We start from the raw sequence: 12,095 nt of genomic DNA on the forward strand, positions 1-12,095 counted from the left end.
TGGATCTCGGGGGTGGGGACGGGACTCAAATTTTGTGAGATTCATGATAAAATTACAAGAAATGTCAATGCTGGAGGTGTGATTCTTTATTAACAAATATTTTGAAATGCTTTGTGATTGTCTGATAGCAAATGCTCCGAAAATACAAAAGACTTAGTATGTGGGAGAATGGTGCCTACATTTGTTTTTTAATACAATCAAAAACAATTTAACGTCATAAATTTGTTTTGGAAATCAGGCTAATAAAGACCAGTGAATAAATATATCCCCATATAACCTGCCAAAGATTCTAGGGTCAGAACTTTCCTGAAGTGCACTGGTTTAGTCTTTGGCTAATTCTGTGGTAATAATCTCTTTATGGTGAAAGAGTAATTTCCTTCACCACAGCTGAATCTGATGTGTTAATTTTTCCACCCAATTTTCCACCACTCTTCATTTTACTTTTGGCCTCCCTATCACTTCCAGTACGTTTCCCTCTATCTTAAATAACTGAATTATTGCTGAACCACAAAGAGGAGTCTATAAAGAGACTAAATACGTTTGAGTTTTAGAGTGGTTTGGTATGCGAATCAAGGAAAAAGTTCTTTATTTAAGACTTTTCTATCCTTTAATGTTGGTCTTTGCTTGTTGTCATAAAATCCTTGTGTTTTCCCCATGCGCATTTTTAGAATATGATCCAGGATCAATTCTCCATCCAAAGAACTTTTAAATGAAGTATAAGTGTGAGGACAGTGAGAGACACAATGTTGCAAATGCTGCTAAATTGTCTGAGTGTCACCACAAACTCGGTTTCACACTGGTGACTTCAATGGATTTATTCCTGAGAGGCACCTGAATAAGTGAGCTCTGGATTAGGCTTTTTTCTATCTATCCTTATCTGATCTTCACATCAGTATCTCTGCCTACATTGTGCATTTGCAAAAGAAAAAAAAAAAAAAAAGAGAGAGAGAGAGCAAGACAGATGTTCCCAAAGCAGAAGTAATATTTCTTTGTAACAATTTTAGTGGGTCCAAAAACCACATACATGTCATTGAACTTTCACGAGTTACATAAATCTCTGTAGACTATGCAAATAACATATTTACCTGATAGTTGTACATGCATGTGGAAGGTTTTTCCTCTGTGTGTGTGTGTGTGTGTGTGTGTGTGTGTGTGTGTGAAAGTAACTTTTGTGTTGGAAAAATCTTGCAAATATGTCATGCTAAACTGTCAGAAGAGGAAAACACATTTAATTATTCTTGTTTAACTACTGCAAACATTTGCTTTGATCAATGATTTGTTCCTTCTCCTCTTTTTATTGTCAGTTATGTAACATGCTGAAGCCTGACACCACAATGGTTTCCATATTCGTACACTGGAAATTCCCTCAGCCAATCAGATGCCTCCCTTTGGAAGTAAATTTTATATATCTTAAATTGAGATCAAACCAAGCCACTATGTTCAGCTGCAAATTTGAACTTTCCCCATATGTAAAGACTCCTGAAGATCACAGCCAAAATACATGAAGCAAGCAGCATGTTTAATCCATTTCAAAACAGAGTGATATTATTCACTGCAAACTAAAAACAGGTAATAGGCCTGTTACTGTAAGCAAGGAAGGTGAAAGAAAGTATGAGAGGAAAATTCCTTCACCTGCAGTAAACTGAAAGCAGAAGAGAATATTGTCTTCACTGAACTGTGGGACATAACAGAGCTCAGATGAGTGCTAAAGTCCTTTTCACCAGGTGTCACGATGTTGCAAAAAAAGCAGACCTTCAGGACTATGGTGTCTCCTGGAATTCTCTGTGCTGGCTGCTCAGTTGTCATTGAAGTACCAGAGCAGTAAGTTAAGGAGGATCCTATCCTATGTGGGTTCTTAAACTTTTTTTTTCATAGTATGGACCATGTTTGTAACAGAATGGTCACCCCACGATTCACCTACCCTGCCATTTGGAATCACATAATATCCCTGAGTGAGCACAGTAATTGCATACATGGACAAGTCATATTATGAAAATATTTAAGGTGTCTTAAAATGTAATTTTAGCAGCTTGAAACAAGGATGAACAACCAGCAGCATGAGCTCTTAGCCTGCTTTTCTCAGATCCACCAGCAGGTGCCCTAAGTCCAGCATTCGGGGAATTGCTGTATATCAAAACTCTAGTGTTCTGGCTGAAGCTCAACAGGAAACTAGGTTTGTAGTCATTGCAATTCCCATGTAAGAAAATAGGAGGCACCACTGTACCTCTTCAAAAACGAAATAGAGGTGAGCAGAGAGGAAGAGGACAGGTCTACCTCTTCAATTAAAGAACGTAATCTAGTTGTCTGAGAGAGGCTCATGTAACCCAGTTTACTCTGTTGCTGACTTCTGTGAAGTTGTGAAGACCTATTGTCCACCAGGATGGCCCTGGCATACTCCAGCTAAATTACCCATTAAAGAGGAGAAATATGCATTTAGTAGAGATGGGCTAAAACTGAACAAATCAAATCTGGATCAAAATGTTGCAATGTTTTGCTTCATTCCTATGTCTGCACCAAAGTTCTAATCTAACCATCATAAACCTCAATGGGATTGGAATAAAGGCTGTTCATTCAGACCCAGATTCATTGTTTTGGAGTTGCATTTGTTACTTGCAGTGGACTTTGAAGTTGAAATCCTGATGACACTAAAACTTCCATTGCCTTTAGTCTGGTCAGGATTTCATCATAAACATTTTAATGCCAACTTGCTGCTGCTCTGGTTGCACAGTAGCTTTCCCTAGCAGTTAGCTAAGAAAAGGCATTGGCAACCTTTAACTTCAGAAATTAAAATTTAATCAGGTTGAACAATGATTGGGAAACAAGAAGTGAAAATTGTCAACTGTGCCTGGATCCATGCAGATCATTTCAAGGGACAGTTTTGCTACCAAATTATCCTTGTTATGCAAATTTCCTCACCAACCGGCTGGTTCCCAGTTATGCATGGGGAGAAGCGGTGGCCACATCTGCTTCCCGTTTTGCCGTTTCAGAGACTAACCATCTGTTTGGCCTCATCCCGAGCAGCCTGCTCAGTGCTGATTAACTTCCTCACCCAGCCAGCCCTAGGCCCACCGTCTGCTGCAAGGTGTAGATTTATTTTTTTCTAACTGCTTACAAACCAGAACCTTCACTTCTCTCCCAAGGGACAGGAAGGCGTTGGTTTGTGTGATTTGCAGCCGGTGGTGGCAGCAGAAACAGCACCAGCAGCTGCCCTCTGTCATTCACGTGTCTAGTACGTGTGGTTGGGACAGATAAAACTGGGAATCGTTCCATGACCTGGGACATTCTTTCAAGCAGTGAGATCTTATTTAAAAATAAAAATACAAGGCTAAATACTAGAGTCCTCAATTCAGCAAAACTCCCACTGAAATCTTTGGCATCAGGGATTTTGCTTGAGGACTGTAGAATTTTGATCCATATTCACTGCCATTTCTCTCATGCCATATAAATATGGTCAGTAAGGACTCAAGCTACTGCACTCTAACTCCAGTTTTGAAAGTAGCTCTGCCTTCTTACCTGGGGTTCTTTGTTCGGTAAAAATACAAGTATCCTTAATTTTGGTGCTTCAGGTTTTGAGTGCCCAGCTTTAGACAATCTAGGTTCTCAATGGTGCTGAGCATCTGGAGCCCCTGGTAATTTCAACTAGGTTACTTAACACTCCTGAAAAGCAACCCCTTTCAAAAAAAAATGATGTGTCCAGCAACTGGAGTACCGGAAAACAAGACTTTGGGCTCTACAGCCACCCTGTTTGCAAAATGGGATACCAGTATTGCCATACTCTCCTGCTAGATGCGATGGGAGACTTAACACTTATAATGTGCTTTAAACATCAAACTACTGAAGTCTGCTGTCATGCAGAACCCTGGTAACTGGGCAGGCGCTAAGTGCTCACCTACCATGCTGTCTATGTATGAACATGTGTCCATAAAGCAGGCGGAGGCATGCAGACTCAAAACAGAGCAATACAGACCCTCAGCCGGTAACGTAAGCTCCCATTCTCCCTCTATGGTCTGTTATCCCTACATAGCTGGACTCCAGTCTCCCATGATGCAGTGCTGCTGGGTAACCGTGTCCCTTGGCTGAGAGATGATACTGTGGTACATTGGAGATGTAGCCCAACCAAGGCAATTGGCCCACTGAGGAGTGTGAGACACTGCAGGTGCTTTTCAGAATAACAATATTTTGAATTTTCAGCCAAAAAAAAAATTGCAGGTTGGTTTGTGTTTTTTGCTGAAAATGACAATTTTTCAAAGTTGCATAACTTTTAGTTTCTGCCTAGTGCTAGTCACAAATTAGCAAAAATACTTTAACATGCTGAGCCTATGGGAAGAGTAAGGAATAACTGAGTTTTCTAGTTACAGTTTGTGTGTATTTATATAATAATAAAAATATGGCCATAGCCAATGTTATCTGAGGTGGGTACCTAAGGTTAGGTTTCTACGTACACATTTTGATATTTAAATACAACTGGTCTGACTCTTGATGGTCCTAAGAAGCCACAGCTCCAACAGGTTTTGATGTGAGTTGTGGGTGTAGAACACTGCTAAAATGACCATTTCACTTTTAGATGCCTAACTGTAGATTTTCCCAAGGGTGACAATATTGGGCAATGTTGCTTGTACTTTGCGTATCGGAATGCTATAAGTACTATCAGTGTCTTTAACTTACTTACCATTGTAGGAATAATCAGAACATAAGAACACTGAAATTATCTTTGAAATATTGTGAATATTCACATTATGCCCTGAGCTCCTTGCACAGTTTTTAGTCTTACAATCTCTCACATAAAGCACTGGGTGTTTTTTGCTTTGTGCAAGGATTTCCTAATACTGCATAACGCCATCAAGATTTATCCACTGCCTGTGAATGGAAGTTCCTAAACGGGCCATTTTTAATTTCACAAGCGCTGTCTCCTGACACTGACAACTCTAATGTAATTTTGGTATCTGTATGTTACGGTGAATATGGCAACAAAGCTGTAGATATAGCTTATTAGGGCTAGCAAATCAAAAATTCACTTTACCCAATTTGGCTTTGAGGTACCGTAAATTGGTGTGTGCACACTCAAGGTTTTTCCTTCATAGCAATGTGCTCACACACCAACACTTCTGCAGCAGAGACTGAGGGAGCACCCACAGCACAGTATTTCACAGCTGGGCACTTGCCTAGATTCCTGGTCAAATCCCCTCTCCCGCTCAGGTAGCAGATATGTTTGAATGTGAGAGGTTAGTACAGGGTCTCCTGGATAATTAGCCTAACCTCAGAACTCAGTATTCTGGGGGAGGAGTTCTCCCTTGCCTCAGCCATTTGTGTGAACCAGGCTATAGTGTCATGGTAGGCAAGCTCTGAACTTACTGGGTGGAGATTTGCAGGAAGTTAGGTGAAGTAACACCCACCTTGCCTCGGCTCATGGATCACACTGGGGACCGGGCAGTTGGACAGATGATGTGTGGCCACATTATTCATATGCAGGATCAGGTGTCCAGGGAACTATTTTACTGCAAAAGTTGGGAGGGTCAAGAGAGTGGAAGTGGCCGTTGAGCAGAGGTAGTGGAAAAACCCATGAAGCCTTATTTGAAGATTCATGCCCTTGAAGTGGCAGTTAGGCACCAAAATCCTTTTGTGAAACTAGCTTAAAGCTGGAGACCCAGAGTCAGCTATGGGTGTACAGGAGTCCCCAAGCTCCCATTTGTGTGGGCTGGCTCCTGTTGCTCCCCTGCACGTCTTCCTCTTTATGTGGTGGTTGAGAAGCCTGAGGGATTCCTAAATTAGGCTGGGTTGTCAGCGCTTCCTTTGTCCCTTCCCCTGTGTGCTGGCAGCAAAGGAAGTTGTTAGCGGTTTACAAGCCCCTACATCAGCTGACAAAACTGCAGGATCATCCAAGCCCCCCACATGACTCAGGCAGGACCCCTGTCTTGGGATGATATCAAGGGTGTGGAACAATGAAGATCCAATCCCTGACTGTATAAATATCAAGGGGCTGATTATCTCTCTCATGCACTCGGTTGGTTTAACTTGACTGACTTCAATGTGGTTACACTAGTGTAGAGGAGGTCAGAAAATCAGACTACATGAAGTCAAGCTCAGCTTCACGCTCTTGTCCTTGCTCCACTGTGCACTTCACATATAGGCTCACACTGAGCCTCTTACACAAAAGGGTTTAAGCTATGCGGAATGTCATGCCAGCAACCAAAAGACAAGTCATTTGCTGAGCGGTCTCTTACACATTAGGTCTCACCTTCCACACATAATTTAATTAAAAAACAAGCAAATTTCATAAAAATTTGAAATGTAAATACAATGGTTTTAAAGTCACAACAAAATGTGTAAATACAACTTGTTTTTATACCAGATATAAAAGATGGGGGGAGGGGGGTGTCCGGGCTGGGGACCAACTGCAGAACAATTTTGAAAAGCGTTCTTACTATGTTGCTATTTACATCTTAAAAAAACAGCTATCAATGTAACTTAAAGCCATTCAACATGTTTACTCTTTTGGTTAGAGTAAAGCTAAACCATTATAGGCTATTACACCAGAGCTTAGGAGGTGAAACAGGAGCTTACACTTACAGTTAGCTACAGGCACAATTTGTTTAGCTGCATACAGACAAGCACCGAGAACATGGATCATTTTCCCCCTTCCTTTGTTCATCCCCATAAATAAAAATTAGCAATACATTTATTTCCTAACAGAGGCTGATTTTTGTGCAAACGTGGAACAAAAGCTGCTCTACAAACGAGGAATGCTACCTCTGTTATGCTACTCCTTCTGATACACTGTATCTTTATTAATAAGAGAAATTATACAACTGTATTTATTGTACAACATTCACATACTTTTGTATAAATAGGAAAAGCCTAGCGCCAAGAAACACAGCCACTGTGAAAATCCGTGAAACGTAACCATATAGTTATGTATGAGCCACTCACCCACAAACTTGTGTGAGTATTTTGACAAACCCAGGGGGACACATCCTAGAACCATTCTAAATGTGGCAAAATCCTCTGCATCAGAAATCATGTAAATTGTATTGTCATATATACGCATTTCACTGTAACAGCCAGAATCAACACAGCTGTAAGTGAGCATCGCTCCATTGGAGATGTGCCAGCTTACATCAGTAGTGATTTTGGCCCTCTCTTTGTTGAGCTTTAGCAAAGAAATGCCCTAAAAAGGGAGTCTCCCTATAGCCTGAGCTTTATTAAGCAAAATCTTGTTTTCAAAAGCTAAAAGTAAACTGTAGATTGTATAGCACTTTAAGGTGTGAGGGGGCCCTGGCTATCCATAACAGAACCAGCTCCCTGTTTCCAGGAGATTAATGTACATTCAAGAGACTCAGAAATGACTGTACCTCTGTGGTCAAAACAGCAGGGCAAACTGCCTGCAATGAAGGTATGAGGATGAAGGGCAGGTGAATTAGGCCCTGTAAAGGCATAAACGTTAAGAAATACTAGAGAAACTGTCATTAAAACAAGAACTCATCTTAGTGTAAATTATTTCTGCCTTTCCTTTGCAGTTAAAATCAACTGCTTCTTGGAAGGATGATTAAATGCTATGGGCTCAACCACACACAGTCTTTGTTGACACGGAATCAGTGAGGAAATCTTTTTAGCACAACAAAATGGATAGATGTGCCCTTTTTAGCTTTGGCCTGTGTGATGTATAGGGGCTGGATTTTATGAGGAATGCCTCCATGGAAGTCAATGAAGTTTAACCAGTGCAAGATCACAATCAGAGCTATAGCTTATGTTACGTTTTTTTCTGGTATCCTACCTGCAATTTACAATGTTCTGCTCATACAATGTTTTACTCATGTTTTTGGTTCAATATGCATATGTGTGTTTGCATGTGTTTATGCAGTCCATGCTTTATATACATTCTTTCTATGTAAAATCACCCTTGTGATCCAAGGAGCTTGGCTTTTACAAAGTAAATTTCTTCTAGTTAGGAACGACTGTACAGTGTAATAAAGTAATAGGTGGCGGGAGGGGGGCAAGGTGTAAAGCATAGTCAAAGCTCATTTACATCCCTATCATTCTATTGCCTTAGTGGAGTTGCTCTTGATTTAGAGCTGTGTAAGTGAAAGCAGAACCAGGCTGTCCCTGTCTGTCATTTACTTAAATGGTATATATACACCCATTGGGCCAAATTTATCCTTGGTGTTAAGTGCACACAGTTCTAATAAGATACATACTATAGTTTTCAGGGTAGTACCGATCTCTTGAATACAGTGGAAATGTGTGTACATTCAATGGGTTGGGCAACTCAATTAATTAAATTCCTGTATTGTTGTGGAAAGATCTCAGCTATGAAGGGAGATTCTTAATCAAGTTGCATAAATATCACTATTATCCAGGCCTAAACCAGTAGGCTGTTTGGGGAGAGGAACAAGATATTTGGAAGAGGAACTAGAGAAGAGACAAACAGATTGACAGTTTGTATTATCATCTGTCTTGGTGCTTCAAATGTCTTTTTATTGTACAGGAATTTAAATTTTAAATGTCTTGCCAAGAAAAAGGCACGCACGTGTGTAGATAGAATAAATGTTTTTGGTTTTATAGAACTTGAGCCTTGCTCTGGCCAGCAAAAGCAAGCAAGCAAACAAACAAACAAACAAACAAAAACTCTTAAATTTGGGATTATCGTTACACACAAGAATAGTTCCATTTATGTTCATTTGACTACTCAGGCAAATACTGAAGTGCTTTGCTAAACTGGTGCTAGAGTGCTCAGTATCTTGCGGGATGGAGCCCTCCGTGACTGCCTAATTTTGAGGAACAGGGGATGGGCATGATTTTTAAATGTTTATTTAATTCAGCTCAGTGCTTTTTAAAAAAATTAAAAAAAAAAAATTGCTGCGGGCTAAATTTTCCAGACACATCCCACAAAAGTACCCAGAAGATGTTGTGAAAGCAGAATGGGCATTTTCATATGCAAAAATGGGTGAGGGTGTCAATTTTGTATGCTGCTGTAAAAATAGCCCCCAAAATGAAAGAAAGGTGCATAAAATTCTCTCTGGTATTTTATACTTACATTTTTAAAGAAAAAGTGAGCATTAGGTTGGGAAATATTTTAAAGGATCAAAAAACCCAAAAAAACAAAAAAACCTCAGAACCCAAACCTTTTGTTCATTCCACAGTATATATTAGATGGTTGCTTCTCATGTCCTTCAAACAACTGGCCTTATGCCTCACAGTACAAATAAGGTGTGCTTTGCTTTGCTTTGCCTGGTGTGTGCTACTGTGTTATTTTATTCTGCTGCTAAAATACTGCCACCCAAGGGTCTAGCTTGCAATACCATTCCAGGTCCACACGACACCATCCAAGGGTCCTGTTTGGGCCATTTTGTCTTTATTTTAATAAAGTCTTCCCAAGTACCCAAATAACAATGGGAAGTCAAAAATATGTGTGGTGTAAGAGCCGTATTCGCAGCATGTTGGCACAAGGCCTTTCTAGCCCGCAGACAAATTTTTGTGCATTGTGCACATGCTTAACTATGTTGGGGAAGAGGTCTGCAGACAGCAATAGCTAAAAGGAAGTGGATTCTACTACTTGACTACAAAAGCTCCTACTTACTAAAGTTTTGGTGGTTCAAATATTTGCCGTAAAAACACCAATATTCATTTTATAAAATAGAGTTGCAATGCATGCTACCAAGAGGAGAAAACTCCTGAGGCTAGGTCTTTTAATTTTCATTTCTGGATTCTTTTACTGTCCAACAGACTGGTGTTTTTGTCCTTGAAATTCATCCATCTCTCGTATCAATAATCGAACTGATAATAATAGAACTGATAAGGTTTTATCTGTGTGGGAGGGCTTTTAGCTCATGTGGAAACGGTGCTCCCCTCGTGTTATGTGAGAAGAGAATTCATATCGGTCCTGGCTGTGGTAGCCACACATGTTGCATTCGAAGGGATCACGGAACCCGTGACAGCCCATGTGGATGGTGTACATCACATGATCCAAGAAAAGGACTCGACAGTGTTCGCACTTGTAAACTTTTACTTGCTCCCCATTGCTGGTGATCACTTTGAAAGCATCATGGGAATTGTCAGTACCTGCCCTCAGGACATCATATTGCCTCTGTTCTTCTTTTATAGACAGGCCATTTCTTGCATGAGGAACTATGTGATTTGTCAGGTATATTAAACCACTGCGCTCCTCGTTATTACTCTCTGTATCTGTTGAGTCTTGGCAGCTGTTGCTGGGGGAAGCATCCCTTTCAGAGGAGATGGATTTGGCTTTGGAAAGCAGTAGCAAGTTTTCCACTGCGGTGTCCTGAGCTGTATGATTGGAACGAACCTGATTGTCCCCAAGAGGCTTGTGGAGTTGATACATGGAGCTGATAACAGGTGCTACTTCAGAGCTGCCTGGAGGTGTCTGCACAAGGGGACGCAAAGACTCTGCCCCCAGGTAACTGATGGCATTGTTTATGGCCTGGTCCATAACATGAGTCTGCATCATCTCACTCTCCTTCTCATAATTAGTGGTGGCATCGTACGGAACATCAGATAAGCATTTCTCACCTGTATTTCAAAACAATCAGGAGTTAGACATTTGGGCTTCAACAGGACTAAGCACTGGACTTCCTATGTCAATAAAACAAAATAGTGAGATGCAATGCAAGGTAGAAATCTCCTTATGAAATTGAGAACTGCTCTGAAGACCTGTCGGTTTCCCAGCGCGCTATTTCAGAACTGATCATAAAATATTTTGGGGGGGAAAAAATCAAACTGGTATTTTGACCAAACACAAACAAAAATTGATTTGAGGTGGTGCCTGATGTGCCACAACCTCCCTCTTGGTGCAAGGAGGTGCTACATCACGGCCATTACATGGCTGTGGTGCATCATGGGATATACTGTCTGTCCAAAGGCTCCTGATCCATGGAAGAGAATGGGAGTTTGTCAGAAATACTTTGTTTTTTGCCTGAAAAACAAGTAGTCCATTTTTCAACCATTCATCTTGTTGACAAAAAAAAAAAAATCAAAACTGTCTGAGAAAGTAAATGCTTTTCATAAAATAATTAATTTAATCAAAAAATTAATTTGTGATCAAACACTTCAAATGACAAAATTCTGACCAACCGTAAGCCAGACACTAGTTCTGAAAAGACAGTTCACAAGTTTCTGTTACGAAAGTCTAACTTGGAGGAGCAGACTAAGGCATTGCTTCCAACAAAATAATTCCAATGAACTGAAAATTAGTATTGTGCATGACGAGAGGCTTACTTTGAGCTGGCTGCCCAGTCATTTTTGCCAACCAAAACTAGATGTGGCCTTGACCTCATAAGTATGCAATAGGGTCCATTGGAAAAATTACAACTGCACATCTATCATATAGTTAGCAGATAATTTGCTGTCAACTCAAGAAACAATATAAGGAGTCTCTCTAAATATATAAACTAATATTTTCAAAAGCTACTATGTCCCCACTTCTGCTGACTACAAATGAGTGCTCCTCTCTTTGAGAAGTCAGGCCCTTGTAAGGTGTCTCAAACCGGGCACTGAAAAACTGAAGTGCCTGTTATCAGTAGTCACTTTTGGAAATCTTGGCTATAGAGAAAAAATAAGAAGTAGAGAGTGAGAACTGGACAGATCTTTTAAAAGGTACTGCAGATTTAAATATTTTCTGCACAGTACACTACCTGAATTTCATTAACAGGTTGCAAAAAAGTCCCCCTAGCAGTATTTTTAATACCTCTGCAGTATTACCCATCCCATAAAGGAGGGGCAAGGAGGAGGAAATCAGGGTCCCTGGTAGTGTACCCTACCCCTATGGAACTGTGAGCAATGCGAGTCTGACATTTCACAGGGATCCAATGGCAGAGGGGCCCTGCCATGCATAGCCTGCTGCTGTCACCCACTCCTTAAGATATAGAGCGAGGGAGACTTCTCTGAAGTTTGTACTGCCTCGCCTTCAGGCTATACCAATAACTTTCCCATTAGCCTGCAGCACGTACAAGATTGCCTCGAATGAGGTCCCATTGTCCCTTCTTGTGGAAAAGCCTCTAAAGAGCGTGAGAAAAAGTCTGCTGGAAATTATACAAAACAAACTAGACAATTTCTCCTCCAATGGGAGGGAATTCCAAACTTCA

General features: G+C 40.6%; 1 protein-coding gene across 4 annotated transcripts in view; it reads right to left on the reverse strand.

Annotated features, from left to right (window-relative positions):
* Nucleotides 1-6,224: 6,224 nt before the first annotated feature.
* IKZF1 (IKAROS family zinc finger 1) overlaps nt 6,225-12,095 on the reverse strand; it is a 102,728-nt gene continuing 96,857 nt past the window's right edge. For all 4 annotated transcript variants that reach the window (XM_074986013.1, XM_074986011.1, XM_074986014.1 and 1 more), the window contains one exon: nt 6,225-10,524. In XM_074986013.1, the coding sequence (XP_074842114.1) occupies nt 9,818-10,524 (707 nt within the window). In that variant the 3' untranslated portion in view covers nt 6,225-9,817. The remainder of the gene's footprint in view (nt 10,525-12,095) is intronic.

The sequence above is a fragment of the Carettochelys insculpta genome, chromosome 2, assembly GCF_033958435.1.
Source record: "Carettochelys insculpta isolate YL-2023 chromosome 2, ASM3395843v1, whole genome shotgun sequence".
NCBI classification, from domain to species: domain Eukaryota; kingdom Metazoa; phylum Chordata; order Testudines; family Carettochelyidae; genus Carettochelys; species Carettochelys insculpta.